Below are 16,846 nucleotides of genomic sequence, written 5' to 3'. Positions count from 1 at the left end.
TTTGCTGCTGAGAAATAAAAGTAACATTATACAGAAGTGCAGGAATTCATCACTAGATAAGTTCTTTCTTATGACCACAATTGTAGTTCAAATATTGTTACATGGTGATGTCAAGAAAGTGCTACTGTATCACTGTTACAAACTGATAGTAAATACCTTGAGGTAATGAAAGCTGGTAGCCACAGCATCTCCATTATGGAAACTGTTATTCTGTCTATCTCAAACTCCTAAACGAATATAACATAAGCTTTTGGTGCAGCTCATATTCCTCCTTTGTTATAGTACATGCAGGTGCCATTTTTTCATCTTTGAGACTATGGGGAACTTATCTTCATTCTTTGGGTTCTGTAAAAACTTTTATGTTTTTGGCTTGGTATTCGTTGCATTTAGAATCATTTGTGACATAAAGGGCTGACCTTAATTTAGACTCCACTCCCTTCCACAAGCGTCTTGTGACCCGTCAGTTCTCAAGTTGCTGAGGTTTGTGCTTTTTCCCACATCTGCTGTGCAGAAGCAATGTAACCTGGAAGTGGGTGATTCAGAGCTGATGGGGGTTCAAAACATAAACAGCTCCTCCTTTCCAGATAAGCAATAGATGTCACCCTCCCCCTATCCATCACCCTTTTCTTCACGGGGCTGGCTGTGGTTAAAGTCTTGTCAGTGAATCATGTTTACAATTCTATGAGCTGACCATATGCGATGTTTGGCACACATCTTTCCAGTATGAGGGTGTGTGCAGCTCCTTTAATAAGCTGCAGATTGTGATTAAAGTTTTCCTTCAAGTCATTGGACAATGTATGCAGCAGAGATCTCTAAAGATTTCCCGAAAACTGTTTTTCCGTCACATTTTCTTTACCTCGGTTTCTTGATTTCAGGTTGTGTGATAGGATCTTTGACGTACTGTTTTTTAACGTAGGTCATAAAAATAGAACTCCTGTTCTCACAAACCATGCCAAGCCACAGTCCTGTAGCATGTCAAAAGCTATTTTGTTTCTTTTTGTTTTATACACATGCCAGAATCCTATGCACTATTTTCAGTCTTTTCATACTGCATTGTTCGAAGCTGTTTCTTAATTAGAACTAAATTGACAACAATAATGAATGCCATACCCTTTTATTCTGTAAGTAGTTTGTCTTAAAAAAACAGTATGACACAAAAATAGAGAGATTTAAAGAAAATGTCTCCTTTGAAGGCCATTACATTATTAAAATGGCCATGCACTAACTAACCTGTTTAATTAGCTAGTAACAGGTGTTACTAGCTGACAGGCAGGCTGGCAGGCTGACAGTTTTTGGAACAACAGTATATGCTCCTCAATACGTAGCAGTTAATCAGCTTTTGGTCTGTTTTTTCTATTGTTACCACTCTTTAGTTATTGGTTTCATGTTGACTTCAAATGCCATCTCTCTGTCTGGAGCTGGGGTGGAAAAATGTTATTTCACTTCCTACCAGGGCTTCTTCTTCCTGCTCATATTAATCGCTGATTAATCATTAATCACTGATTTAAGGTGCACCCCATTGAGTGCAGGTATACAGTAGCCATATCTGCAATATGTGGAGGCTTGAAATGGGACACCTTAGGTCAGTTCAAAAGGGACCTTACTTCCTGACAACCGATTGACAATAAAGATGCAGTTTGTCATCTGCTAAAGCAACGTTTTCTTTAACCTGATCAAAAGTTATGTTAAGTGATCAGAATTTTCTGGCCTCAGTGTGCACTGCAGATTCTTTTAAGTTCAGAAATATGTAAATGATTACTTTTCTGGTGCTGTGTGCTTTGCACCCTGCCTCTACGAGTGGCACCAGATAGTATGATTATTCCATGCTGCAGCAATTACAAAGAAATTTGAGTTTCGTCAGAAGGCTTGCATTGTCTGGTGAGGATTTAATAGCTGGGTGCCTCAAAAGTACGTCAAAGCTGAAGAGGTCTGCAAGCACTGTTGCCATTGCATAGTCCAACATATTATTTTTTTTCTGATTAGATCATAAGATTCATATTAATAAACCCAGAAAATGCCTTTGAACTGGTTTGGTTTCTTTCTGACTGCATTTGATTTCCAGCTGAAACTCATAAAGGCAAAATGTCTTTGGAACCTTTCCCTTAATAATTTCAAGTCTGCTGTTAAAACTATTCACGTTAAATATTTTTTTAAGATTGTGTTGGCAGGGGATAGAAAGTCATTGGGCGCACAGAAGTGCAATGTGATCCCTGCATCTGCTTTCAATTCTTTTTAATGGAAACTGTATGCATAGCAAAGCCTGCCTGCGCTAAAAAGCTATTGCCATCCTCTGATTCGTAGACGAACCTGCACCACACCTCCTTTCTCTGAATTTAGCTGGGTCCTCATAGTCTCCCCTCTCTAGGCCTTTGTCTCCAGGGATAAATTGAAATTATTCCGGACAGCAGTGGAGGGAGGGAAAGGGGCAGTAGGAATGTGGAGCCAGAAGTCAAAATAAATCCCAGATAAAATAAACCGTAGAAGAATCAGCAAAAAGGAATAAGGATTTAATCTAAAACAAAGGGCAAGAAGGATGGGTGTTTATTTAACATTCTTGTGATTACCCTTTCCTCTACTTTTTAATGGCTGTAATATATATATATAGAATTCTGCTGCTGTAGGGGACAATCTTTTAACTCTTGTATGCCGGAATTATATTGTGCTGTAATAATGTCACCTTTAGCAAGGTTCTTAAGTTAAATTAGCAAAAGTAAAAGGTTTTGTAGAACAGAGTTTTATGTAACAGTGGGGGTGGGTAGCGGGCATTTTCACACTGTTGAAATCTGAGCAGTTAAATCTATTATAAAACTTTTTTGGAATCACAAAATACTTAAATATTTCCTAGCGCCTATTGACTGCTGGGATCTGCAGTGCCAGTGTGTGTGCAGTGGAGGCTGGGGGCCCTGCTGCTGGTGCACTCAGACCCATGTTTTACGGGTCCTTGTGTAGAAAGCTGGTAGTGAGTAGCACTGTGAGGGATGAGGATGTTTTAGGGGGGATTTTGTGTGTGTGTGGGGGGGGGGGGGGGGCATTAGATTTATTTTTGTATTAGATTTTAAGTTTGGAAGAATCTGACTTTGGAAAAAACGAGAGACAGATCAACTCCTCCACACCCACATTCAGAGCTATTTGTCATTTGATGACGTGCTACAAGCTCCACAGTGCCTGATAAGAAAGTTACTTCAGACTGGAGGAGTTAACTTCTTCTCATTAACGTCACTGGGGGCCTGAAGTTGCCTGCCGATCACAAGAGGTGCTGTTTTTCAGAGAAGGCACTGGCCAGTAAATCCAAAATCCCCAAATAATCCTGGTTTCAGTCAGATGAGGACGCAACCCACATTAAAAGTAGCGACATCTGGATCATGTAAGAAACATTAAAGGAGAGATTGTGATATTCTAAATGCTTATGTCTTTGGTTTAAAAATTTCGCTAAACTGAATTTTTCAGAAAATTCTAATTGGTTTCCTTCAACTTGGTTTTGGTTTATAATTGTGTTGGGGGGGAATGACATTCCAGGCTTAGGAATTTTTTAGAAACCTTTATTTTCTAGTGTATATCCAGCTACAAGGGATGTTAAATAAGGGAGTAACAAGGTGTTGGACACTCATAGCTTGTATCTTACAACACCACCCTTTTTTCTAGCGGTTTGGGTCCTCCAAGATAATTAACAAAGTGTCTTCTAATGTTAGTTGAGCAAACTGTTGAAAATAAAGTAATTACATGAAACGAGTTTATTGCACAAGGTATATCCATATGGCCCATGGCCTCTGCTTTCCTCACAGGAGATTCTTTGGGTGCACTGCTGTGATAATTTCTTCCCTAGGGCAACACATATTGCTTCATGTTATGCTAATTCAAATTAAGCAAATAGATAACCTTTAAAGTCTAGACACAATACAGGGCTGAGACCTGGTATACACTTGACTTACACTGCTAGGAATATGTGGAGTTAAACTATGAATTGTTTCTGACTAGTCCGTTGTTCCTTGGTCTTTTATGTTGTTACCACTCAGCACTTTGTGATGCATGTCAGCTTGGGCTAGTTTGACGTATGATTTTGCTGGGAACGATACTTTGTATCTTCCTCTCATCACTTTCCTTTTATCGAGCTTTCCTTTTTACATAAGTGTCTCATTGCACAAAAGGTCCCTTGTGGCTCCTGAAAAGGGATAGATGCACTGTGAAAGCTGATTTGCAGATGGTTTGTGTTATCAGCAAAAAGGCACAACCAGCTGAAAAAAAATCATTGCTGAATGAAACATTTTCTTGCACTGCAGATTTCGGCGGTCATAAGAGAAACGGATAGCTTATTTAAAAAAAAATGCCTATTCTTATTTTAACAGCAAAAGACAAGACCCTTCCTTCGCAGACTAGAAAAATACACTCTTTGTGAATACTTTGAGCTTGAATTGGTAATTCGTTACAATATGTATAGCTAGAGCTCCAAATGTGCTTCCCGTTTTAGGGTGAGTTTTCCTCAGTGCTCTGCAATCTGAAAATTACATTTTTAGTTCTATAATCATGGATTACACAATTAAGGCAGCAACTCCTTTTGATGCAGTGCAATTCAGGGGAAATATTACATTGTGTGTGACTTTCAGGTGGATGTATCTGGATGACCAGAATCTGTGCATTCCAACCAGTTCGTCCTTCGTCTATGGAGCAGTACCTATTGGTGCCAGTATCTATGTGGTTGGTGATCTAGATACAGGTGAGTAGAAGATGCTTGTTATTAATGTGCATGTAGTTTGCCCTAACCTTACACTTCTTAAATTGGGAAATGCATCTTCAGAACTGCAGTTGATCCTATCTAGTTAAGGTGTTATGTATTACAAGTTTAATTTGATAACCTTGTGAGATGCATCTTCCTTAACTCCAGTTACTTTTTTTCTAAAATGCTAGGATTATTGAGTTAACTTTGCAAAAGAATTAAGGAAAAAAAGGCAATCACAGATTTTTAGCTTTCTTTCCACGTGGGTGCATACAGATTTTCAGCTGCATTTGATTTGAAGTGCATATCTTTCCACACATTGGTGGTAACAGTTTTTGGATTAATATACGTAATGTCCAAAAAACTGTAGGGGAAGGTCATTCTGTTTCCAGCGCTTTACGTTTTGTTTATAGACAGGTTTAAGATCCAGTTGGGAGTTCTCGCAGATTAATAGTAGTCTTGGTCTCACAGGTATATCAGTGCTGATAGGATCGGGCAGATCAGTGACTTCATATTTACAGATATCCACATATGTGCCAGTCTGTCCGAGGGGACACTGGTCTGGTTAAGCAGATTGGTATTGGAAAGGAAAACCGGCGAAGCTTTGTGTAGTGTCTGATGTTGCCCTGGGAGAAGTGGAATGCGTGCATCCTCTCCCTCTCCGCCTGCTTGAAACGCGCCAACAGCACCCCTGTCTCTGCCGCAAGGTACCAGCTATGACTACGTGCGGGAGTTCCGGAGGAGTACGGGCACGTGGCACCGGACCAAGCCCCTGCTGCCCTCCGACCTGCGCCGGACCGGCTGCGCCGCCCTCCGCATCGCCAACTGCAAGCTGTTCCGGCTGCAGCTCCAGCAGGGCCTGTTCCGCATCCGGGTGCCCTCCACGTAGGCACCCCAAGGCCGCCGCCTTCGTCAACCGGGAGGGAACAAGATCACCAACGGCAACGAAGCTTCACGCAAGGCATTCGAACCAGTATTACTTGTCAACGAGCGACATAACGAAAAACCACAATGCTTTGCTCTGGTGTCACTAAGGAAATGCAGTGACTGTGGCGAATGCTTAAATCTTCAGACAACCTAGTACGACTAAGTCATTTGCGATACTTTATTGAGAAAGGAAAGCACTAGTCAGGGGGTGATACTTTATTTGAGGGTTTGCCACAGGTAAAACCGACTAAAGGAGATCTTTTGTTGTTATTTTCAGTGGTCTCTGCACTTACTAATCTGAGGTGTGTTTTAACAAGTGACCGTTCTTCATCACCAATTTTACTAAAGGAGGAATAGTTTGATTATGCAACATGTATTAGTGTTACCTACCAATTCTTTGCCTAGGTGAAAAAGTTCCATAGTGGTGTTAGTCCTGTATTTGACTTGTAATTGTTACTGCAGCTGTGTCCAGGTTTGTAATGGGGTTATTTTCTTAAGTGGCAGATTGACAAGTTTTATAGTTGAACTACTATATTTAAAAGAAGCTGGATCATGTTCAAAGCATTTACTTGAGCGAAAATCCAAATATTAGTTCTTCCTGAGAAAGAATGACACATAGGTACTCCCAACAGAGAATGACATGCAGCTGTGTGTTGAGGTTCTGAGCTTTGTGTCTTTTGTTCCGTTGATTATGTCCTGTCAGGGGACATGCGGTACTCTTATCGCCATGAAATGCATTAATTGGGAATTTTACATTTAAAGACATGCTTGCCATGCTCTTCATTCCAGTCCCAGCTGGAAGAGTAAGAAGTAGTGGATGCTATAAAAAAAAAGGTAAAGGGAACTCTTTCAGGGAGAGAAAATGTAATCTTGAAATGGTGCCTTTAAAACAAAGGGTTTTAATGCATGTTCATTCCATGTTCATTCCATGAAGATAGGCACAATATTTAGTGAAATGGATGTCTGCTGTGTCGATTCTGAGGATCAATGTTGTGGGTCCTTAGCCAGGTCTGCTGCTGTCTGGGCCATCTCCGGGCGCTGGTTATGACTCAGGTAGCAGTTACAGGATTGTCAGTATGCAAAGAATGGACTGTTCATTTCAAACACTACCACTTCAATCTCGGCATTGAGCTTCTGCCAACACCATCATGGCCCTGCTGGAATATTGTAAGGAAGCAAGTCTGAAGCATGGATCCACTTGCAAAGCCAGGGTGCTTTCTTCATGATTGTAGCAATTCCCTGATGCCAGTTTTTAAATGAAGTGGCATTGCAGGGAGCAGCAGTTTATTGCAGGTGCCTGGATTTAAAATCATTATCCAATCCAGCGGGTTTAGAGGCAGTCCACTGCCAGACTGACTTTATCGGTTCACTTTGTAAGGATGGTTAATGCCTAGATTATTACTTGCATGTGGACTGAAAGCTCATTGATACTATAATTTTGAGATTTAGTATTTTAGTGTAGTTGCTGTGAGTACATATCTGAATAAAAATAAAAATTGAAAAGTGCAGTCATATGCATTTCAAAACATATTTTGTCTAATTTACAGCTCTGTCAAGATGGCAGACCTAAGCTTGGGACTTCTGTAGTTTTTTGGTGGCATTCAGAAGCTTGCACAAGATATTGAATTAAGGATAACCTCAAATGAGGTGGTACGTCATATATTCAAGTCCTTTGAGCCACTTTGTTCAGAGAGTCAAACTAATGGGAATCTTTTTATATAACTTGAAATAAGTATAACTTGGTTTTGGATGCTTGCAAGCTATTTCCTGCAAAAGGGGACCTGAGCACGGCATATTCAAGTTTTACTTAGGATTCATTTCCAGAAAGGGAGCTTTTTGTACATCTGCATGCATGTTTTTTTGTTCAAGAGTAAGCTTTAGTTCCCAGTGCCCTAGCATAATAACTGTTTATTTTAATGCATTGAATTATAAGTGAGTCTGTAATAATGCCTTATTTTTATTTATTGGGTAGTTAAAAATACAGTGCTATCTTAACATGATGGCCTTTAACTATAACTCTTTCAGTTTTACAGTTCTGATGGATAAAAAAACTGAATTTTTGTTATTGGGGCAGATGCTGTGAATGCAGCCGGCCTCCGGGAAATCAGAAACCTGCTTATACAATCTTCGGAGATTGTGAAAAATTGTTAAAGAAGCCAGATAATTCTAGGAAGTTCCAAGACCTCAAGTCAAGTTTCTAGCCCATGTAACAAACTCTGCAAATAAAGCAACTCTGTGATCAGAAAATAAGGCTTCTTTTGAAAGTAATGTCCCATGATTGTCATCCTGTTTGTTTGGACTGTACTATCCTTCAGTCCTCTGCATCAGCAAACAGCGAGCTAACTGCAGCAGTACAGCCTTTGACGCACATTGAGTACAGAACTCACAACTATGCTCTAAAATCTAAGTGACTTAAAACAAGTTAATTTGTTATAGCTAAAGCTGATGCAAAGAGGGACACCTGAAAAGATGCTTGCTAATGTTTTTTTTTTTCATGGCACGGGTCTCTCGAGCTCAACAGTGTCATGTGTTGAAGTGTTTAGTTTGAGACTGTGCCAGTCTTTGAGATGACGCGCGTGTTTGTCTCTGCCTTTTAAATAGAGCAGGAGCAGAAGGCGAGCACACAAGCGCACAAAGGCAGTGTCTCACTTTACCTTGGGGAAGGAAAATGAAGGGGTTGGTCCTAAAACCGTGGTGATGTAAAGTCTAGGCTGAGTCCCCAGTGAAAAGCATTGAAGCAATTTAAATATTTTTGTTGCAAACAATATCCATTGTCCAATTGTATAGGAGGATCATGAATAACAATAATAGGTTATTACGAATTTATTTTATGTTAGCTCAAGAGTCAAGAAAGCACAACTTGAATGTTTACAGGACTCAAAGACGTAGGGTTCTCTTGTTTTTTTCTTTCTGACCTCATTTACAGTATGTTCTTCTTTTAATCTTCCAGAGCTGTTATTAGTTTAATTAAATTGTTAATTCTTCTTTGCCCAGTTTTGGAATTAACCTCCCAAAACAAAATTGATATGTCGGCACAGTACTTAGAGATGCACAAAACATAAGTTTTCTGTGTAGTGATGGGAGTATTTTATTCAGAGTATGCTGTCTCATCCATTTTGTACTTCATTTGTTGGTTTTCTTCTTGAACTGTTGCAAGTATTTTGGTAATATACCATTAACATAACTGTCATCTTTATTAAAGATAAAGATTTTAAAATTTTCCTTTAAAAAGCATTAGTTACCCTCATGAGGTAATGTGTTGTAGTGTTTCTGTGTTTATATTTTTATGGAAAAGGAACAGCCGGTGAACGGAGTGTCAGTGATTCCTCAGAGGTAGGAAAGGAATTGAGATACACCTGATCCTCCTGTTTCATGTGCTCTTTGAGCAGGTTCTTTGGAAGAGTGCTTCAACCTTTCAGTGTCTGTTCTCTTCAATCTGTGCATATTTTTTTCTGTAGCAGTTTGTAACTGCAGTAGTGCTCAAGAGACTAAGAAGTCAAAGAATATTAATGTTCTAAAAAAGGAGCAATCATGTGCAGTAGCATGTGTCCAGCAAGCTCTGTTTGAGACATCATAACACATTCAGCTACAGAATTAAAAAGTTGCAGTAAAATGGACTGAAAAATTGACATTTTACCATCCTATGTCCTTAGTTCTGTTTTGGTGACAGTTTCTTCTCAGCAGAGACATAGCCCTTAAAACACATGACATCTACCCAATAATGAGACATCAAAAACCTTTCAGGTTGTGTTTGCTGTTCTGAACATTCGTGAACAGTTTCTTCTAATCTTTATTGAAGGTTTTTTTTTGTGACACTTTATTTGACAGAGGTGAACACCATAGCGTAGTACATTAACAGACCCTGGAGGCATTAAAGCAGGGTTTGTTACTGATGTTTGTTACATAGAGAGACTCAGGCAATCTTCAGGCAATTTCTAAAACAACCTTTTGTGAACATCAGACAGATATGACCCTCTTTTGTTTTTCCTTTTTGGCCTAGCCAGGATTGCACAACGGTTTGTTTGAGAAAAAAAGTATATTTGGGTCAGAAGAGTCGAGCGAATGTCTCAGCACCATCACCAGTTTCTCTTTTAACGAGAACTAGAACGACCAGGAAGCTTTATAGAAAAACATGCTAAATTTGCATAATACTATTTTTCTGAGAAGCAAAAGGATTTATAGCTACTGTATTTTTTGTATCCTTTTAATCCTGAAATTTGTATTTTGGAAAGTACTTAAAGATTGCTTTAAATTAAAGGGAAAGCATTGCTTTTTAATATTTTTATCCATTATGCTAATTTATTGTGTTTTAATTGCATTGCAGTTAAATTGCATGTCAGAGCAGTTCCTGTTGCAGTTGAATTACTGACAATCTCCATGCAGTTCTGATTTCCATTTCATGAACACATATTAATACATTTCAGTTTAAATATTTCATCAGCACATCTAGAATCCTGACAGATGTGTGTTCTGAGATCAGCTTCAGAGACCAGGTCAATACACAGGAACCAAAAGGCATTCCTCTTCTTCCTGTTCCATCTTAAAGGCTATAAAGAATAAATGAAAGCCAGTAAAATGTAAACATTGCCCTCTTCACCAAATGTCAGGTTGTCACTTGGTTGAAGTAAGAAACCTCTCTCAAATATGTATTTGATTTGTAATTGGCTTTATGAGCATTTATAAAAATTAAAATACTTGCTAGACTGTTATTTTTGTTCACCTTTTACAAGTCATCACTTTTACAGGAAAGGTATTTCCCTGTTATGAAAGAAAGGGTTTCAGATACATTCTGTTATATGCATGGTCCTTAAAATACTGGCAGCCTAGCTTCTATTTCATGTTTGTTTTATGCATGCTATATGGACATCACAACTGCAAAACTGTATGATTTTATTATTTCAGACACTCCTCACTTTACCTTGTAATTTGTATCTGTATCTTTTAACATAATCTAAATTTATTTTGGGAATACCAGCATGGGATGTCCTGCATTCTTATGGGGTGGGAGGAAAGGAGATGAAATTGAATTGCAATCTGCAGCTTGCATTTGCTGTTAAGATCTGTCTGGGTGGATCATTATTAGGCTCAGAAGAAAGGGGCCAGACATCAATACTGCTGAACTGGTCTCACTGTAGTGTAAAACAGCCATGTGCGAACGTTTGAACTAGGGAACTCAAGAATGAAACCATAGGAAGGAAAACATTGCCTTCCTGGGTTTTAAATTCTGCTTCAAGATTAAAACTAAACTGTGACAGGTTCTAGATTTCAAACTAGTGTTTAACTAGTCTGTTTATTTTTGTCTTTAGGATAATTATTTAGGATTATTATCTGAACCTCTTGCACCACTAAATTTTAATCCAGATTTACAAAGTCTGAATAGTTAAAACCTTTCTTGTTACTGGTTTAAACTATTGTATAATGAAGCTAAAATAAAAATTGGAGATTTGAATTTGTTTTAATTGTTCTGGGGATGTATTCAAGAGAATCCATTTTTTTTGTTCGTGATAGCTCAGTTGGAAACGTCAATAAATAGGTTGAGGATTACAAAAAAGGTTAAAGTTTACTCTGGCAAAATGTAATTTTGGTAATTACTGTAATTAAAAATGGAATTTGATTAAGTTTGTTGCATGTGAGAACAAGGATTTTTTTTAACTTACCATTTTTACTTTTAATGCTTTTAATGCTGTATGTAAATGTGAAGGTAACTGCTAGCCCTAAATCTATGCTTTTAACAGTATACGAGAAGTACCTGCTTAGTTCTAGATTTGTAGCGTGGAGGAGTGTTTAAGACTCTGAGCTCCAAACAGGAAGGTTGTGGGTTCAAATTCTGCTGTTGTGCACTTGAAAGGGAGCTTCATTCAAATTGTTTGAGTAAAGTCCAGCCGTATAAATATAATTTGCTTAGGTTAAAGGTTTTGGATAAATTGATAATATACAGAGATTAATCTAGGATTATGCTTTAACTATTCAAAGTAAATAAACCAAGTATTTTAATCAGAGGCAGTACAAGCAACTAACCTATGCAGACATTTAGCAATTTCTTATTCTTAGAGGATCAATATTTGAAGTACTCTCAGTATTGCTGTTATGTAATAAGAGAGAAATTAGTTTGTTCTTGAGAGGCAGTTTTTAATCACTATATAGTTTGAGTTCTTTGATATATTCATACAACCAATGTTACTTTTCACAACTGTTTTGCAAACTTTTTTACAGATCTGTATTTTGTAGAAAGCGGGCACTGTCTACAGAAACATTGAAATCTATCAATTTTACAAATACTCACCAACTGTTTGAGCAGTTTTGCTCAAGCTTCTCCATTGTCTTTGCTTCAGAAATGTAGTTTGAATTTTGAAATTTGCTTTCCACTGCTAGGCCATAAGGATGGAATTTTTTCATGTTCATTCTTCCTGACTTTCTCAAAAAGGAGAGAGGCTGTTTTAAACTAGATGGAAATTAATGATCATTTTGAGATCTGGAGCCCCATCAGAACATTGTAACATGAATTTAATTGTTTCAGAATGTTCGTGTCTTCCAGAAAATCTCAGGAACAGATTGGTATTTTTACATTCAGAATTACTCTAGTGTTTTTTATTTTATTTTATTCATCCAAATTCAAGTTTCAAAGCAAGCTCAGGGAAATGTTGTCACAATGGTTTTATTATTTGTAGGTAGTATTTGTAAGACTTTGAAAGCAAGATAAATCTCCTGCTTAGCATCCTGGCCAAGACTCTGACATAGAAATGAAAATAATTCTAATCAAGGTTTTAAGTGTTTTGTTATATAAAAGGTAGTTTGTCTTAACCTTCAGTGAGATTTTTATAGGACACTGGATGTTCCTGTAAAGAATCAAGAGTTGTTGTACCAAGATGCGTGTATGTACCAATATACACATTTCAGATTCAGTTTATATAATCTAATACAAATCTTAACATTTGCAACATATGTTCAGTAAGCACAGGCTGACTTGGAAGGATACATTTTGCAACCTTTTTCACAGCAGCTACATGTAATTGATTGGAAAACAATTAGGCCTACATTATTTTGAGATTTTTCTCTTCCTGCAATCTTTTTCATAGCCTTTCCTTTGTGAGTTTCTTTGTTGCCTACATTTCTCTCACATTATGATTTTACAAATGTATGGTCAATTTGTATAGAGGAGTCACATTTGAACGATCCTCAGCTCAGAATAAAATATATTCACTCAGCACTCAGGTGGCTGGTGCATGGCCATTCTACACCACTGGCTCTGGTTGAATTACGAGGGAACTGTAGGGAGGCCAGATTGCTCAAGCCCAGATTGGAATTTAACTAGAACCCCCTACTCTTATGTAAGTAGTAAAAAAGTAGTCAGCACTTTAGCTTAATATCTCAACCCAAGGACAGCTCTGAGTGTTTACTAAGGTTTGGAAATTCTTGTCTAAAGGAAACAGTGCTAATTACTGGATGGCCACCCATTTCTGCAGCAACTTGGTTTTCATTGGGAGGTCTCCCATCTCCATACTGACCAGCCCCAACTTTGCCTAGGTTACTGTGGTTACTGTGAGGTGTATAGGTCCTCCAGTGCTAGCATGTCAACCTATTATGGAGATTTTCTTGGAGGAGTGTATCTACATGTCTCGTTTCTCCCTGCCTGGTGACAGGAATGGTTTGTGTAGAGCCCGGGTTTAAAACTTGGATTTGATTACACGTTTGCAGTATACTGTATAATAAAAATAACTGCCAGCTCAAAGTTTATAAAGACAGAATCAGAAAAACAATCCCGTAGCTCCAGCTCAATTGAAAATGTCCTAAGTAACTGTACATAAGTAGAATAAAGGCTAAGCAATGGTTTATTGCAACTTGGAAGGTTTACAGGCTCTGCTGACACTAAAACAGGGTGGGGTTTTGATTATTGTTTGGCCTAGATGGTTGTATTATTTAATAGCCTTTGAGCCTGGATTTCCCAGGCTCTGCTGGCTTTTTGTATCATTTGTGAAGGGTCTAAAGCTAATACTTGTCCCAACGTGTAAGGTAGCAAAATTCATGTCACATAGTTGTGTGCAATAATTCTGTGACTGTAGTAAGAAATAGCAGAATACTTGATGTGATTCATTAATATGCGTCAAAAAAGATAGAAGTTCCTTTGTTTGACATTTAAAAAAATTATATCTTTCTTAACATCTGACTGATAGAGCTGGAAAGGCAGGTTTTAGGTTGGAGTGATGTCCAGGAGAATGAATTAACTTCTGCATTTGGCAGTTCTCATTAATCTTTTATAGCTGAAATTGTAGTTGAAAGAATGGGAACTACACAGGAGAAAGATGTGTAGGAAGAAAGCAGTAGTGTTGATCTACAGTGCAGATGAGCAACAATCCATGCAATCTATCTATAGAGGTGTGCAGATATTTTCATTTTACAGCTGTTGCTTCTATAAAATCCAAATCCCTTGGTTGTATGCTCCCAGATGTTTTTTTTTTATCATGCACTTTAACTGGTGGGTTTTATTTAATCATGGTTTATGGCTTTATTCTTTTAGTCTGGTCCTTTGATGCCACTATTGTTCTTGTAGGTAAGAGAATTGATTATTTACTTGTCAGGGCCAAAAGTATTGCTTTTCTACATTCTAAAGCAAGTAATGGTTTAAAGAGACCTACCTACCCTGGACAGACTTGGGCTCTCAAAGACTGGAATCCTGTAATTTCAAGACCATTTGGTAATCAGCTTTTATTTCTGAGTGCTGCACCAATGCCTTAAGGTTTACTCAGATTTTTTTTGAGAGTGTTAATAACATGTCATATTTTCTAGCTATGTTTCTGTAGGGAGACTTTTTGTCTTGCATGTTATAAAAATACACAAAGCACAAATTCTGGATTACAGCCCCCTTTATGTCAGAAATAAAATATGAATACAGTAGGGTTTGGAAAACAAACTAGCCAGTTATTTAAGTGTGGATGACTAATGTAAGGATTTATACTTCACATATAAACTTGTGGACTTTTCTTAACCTCTCTATTCTTAGTCAGTTTGATATAGCTTCTATGTAACTTTATTTTGCTGAGTTAAGCATAACATTCCAAGTCTTTTCTCTGACATTATTGAAAGACCATAATGTCTTCTTACCATGGCAAGGACTGTGTGCAGAAAACAGAAGATGTTGCATGAAAACCTTGAGTCTAAATAGTAAATAACTACTTGTATGTTAAATAAAGTGCCCTTAGTGTTAATGAGTTATTTATATACAACAGTGAGATAAGGTATAACAAGCTTTTCTTTCCAACACTACTGAAATCAGTGTTTAATTATTCCTGTGATGACCACAGAAAATACTTCATGTGATCCAAGATATTTCCCAGTGCTGCAAAGATTAAAGACTGAAAGAGAAAAAATATTATACTAAGATTATGTCGTTATAAAATGGAATGTGATACTATCTGGCACAGTGTCACTCTTAAAGTTTTCCCATATTGAGCAAGATGTATTCCCCTTTATTTCAAGGAATGCAGTTTGGTGTGGTATACATTGTTCAAATTATATTTATGGTTTTGTCAGTGGTTTGTTTTTAATTAATCTTTTTTAAAATATTTGTTTGAGGAGAGGCACTTAAAGTATTTGATGTTGCACACACTGTATATGCTAAAAATGTGCAATGTGGACTGTATGTTTGGAAATGGTTGGCTTAGCTTTTTCTTACGATGCTATATTATTAATACTTGAAGAGGGTATGGGGTACCTTTAAAGTCACGGTGTTCTCATTGAACTAACATGTTTATCTTCTGTACTGGCGTCAATGCCATGCTTTTTTTGTACACTCCTGGAAAGACGTTTTGTGGGTCCAGAAACTGTATTACTTGTGTTTTTGTAGGATAAAGAGAGCATTATCCCTTTTATAAGTCTTGTAGATTGGTGAAACCAGCAGGGCATTTCAGACTTATGGAAAACCTCTGTAATGGAGTTGCAAAGAATAGGAAGGCTTGTTTGGCATACGCTTCAAAAGAAAATCTATGCATTTAGAGAGACAATAACAGGCGCAGTACTTATTTAAAAATCACATTGTTTATTTAAGTAGGATCAATAGAGATGCCAGCTACGCAGTGCAGGTTATGGGGGTAGTGTTTTGTTTCCCATTATATAAGTGCTCCTTCCTGTCCTTCAAAATTTTAAAGGTTTGAAATATTAAATCGCTACCCCTTGGGCACGTGTCAGCTAGCAGAGCCAGTCTATCACTTTTTTCTCTTTATGAAGTGAAGCCTCAGACGCACAGCCCCTGTCTTCAAATGTCATAGATCCTGAATTGGTTTAATAGTAAAATTCTTAAAAGCAGTTCCTATACCAGGAAAACTCTTAAACATCACATTTTCTAAAACACATGAAGCAGATCATTCTCTCTTAATTGTCCCCCCCCCCCCCCTTGACATTTGTAATGTCAAAGCTGGCTTTAACATGATTGGATAGACTTGGTGGTACAATCTGTTTATGGCCTGTTCATTTCAAATTGATTTTTTTTAAGCAATGTGTCTAAAGGGAATTTGAAATTAAAACAATGCGTTATAGTAACTATTCAACATAGTCATCCTTTTCTTTGTAACCCCATCTTATCTCGAGTCTGAAAAGGGGATAAAGCTACTTTTGAGTAAATAAAGTTTTATGAAAGGAACCTTGCTTCTCTCTACATTTTTGATGTGGACAGGAGTGCATTGCAGTGGCACTGACTTCCTAACAGGTTTCGTGTCGACTTCAAAGTCCCCCTGTGAGGTTCGACACGGCTTGGCGCCTCAGTACCTGTCTGACTTTTCTTCCTCCTCCCCACCTCGCAGCCTTCGTTCGTCTGGCTCTGGCCTTTGCCCAGACGAGTCTGTCCCCCCAAGCTCATCTACGCTCTGTGGGCGACAGGTTCTTTCTCTTTCAACGCCCAGAGTTCTGGAATTACATCCCCAAGGATATCGGAGAGTCACCGTCCCTCAATGCCTGCAAATCCAGACTCAAAACCTTCTTTAGAAAAGGTTTTACTTCATTGATGTCTGTCTGCCCCTTTGCATCTTCTGTTACATTATGAATCTACCTGTTTCTTGGTGCAAACTTTATCTCTTATTCTTTGTTGCTGTTTCCATTGTTTAAACTTTTTTTTTGCTTTTAAAGGCACCGTGTAAAGTCATTGTTGTTGTTATTATTATTATTTTATTATTATATTACAATTTCTAATCATTTCGCCCCACCACTACAGCCCCTGCC

The 16,846-nt window shown here is 37.9% G+C and overlaps 1 protein-coding gene across 1 annotated transcript in view; it reads left to right on the top strand.

Moving 5' to 3' along the window:
• Nucleotides 1-16,271, top strand: part of gan (gigaxonin) — a 34,806-nt gene extending 18,535 nt beyond the window's left edge. Inside the window, exons 10-11 of the mRNA XM_006641168.3 lie at nucleotides 4,602-4,711; nucleotides 5,419-16,271. Coding sequence (XP_006641231.1) covers nucleotides 4,602-4,711; nucleotides 5,419-5,600 — 292 coding nt within the window. The 3' untranslated portion in view covers nucleotides 5,601-16,271. The remainder of the gene's footprint in view (nucleotides 1-4,601; nucleotides 4,712-5,418) is intronic.
• The last annotated feature ends 575 nt before the right edge of the window (nucleotides 16,272-16,846 follow it).

The sequence above is a fragment of the Lepisosteus oculatus genome, chromosome 20, assembly GCF_040954835.1.
Source record: "Lepisosteus oculatus isolate fLepOcu1 chromosome 20, fLepOcu1.hap2, whole genome shotgun sequence".
NCBI lineage: Eukaryota > Metazoa > Chordata > Actinopteri > Semionotiformes > Lepisosteidae > Lepisosteus > Lepisosteus oculatus.
This window is presented reverse-complemented; position numbering and strand designations above follow the sequence as displayed.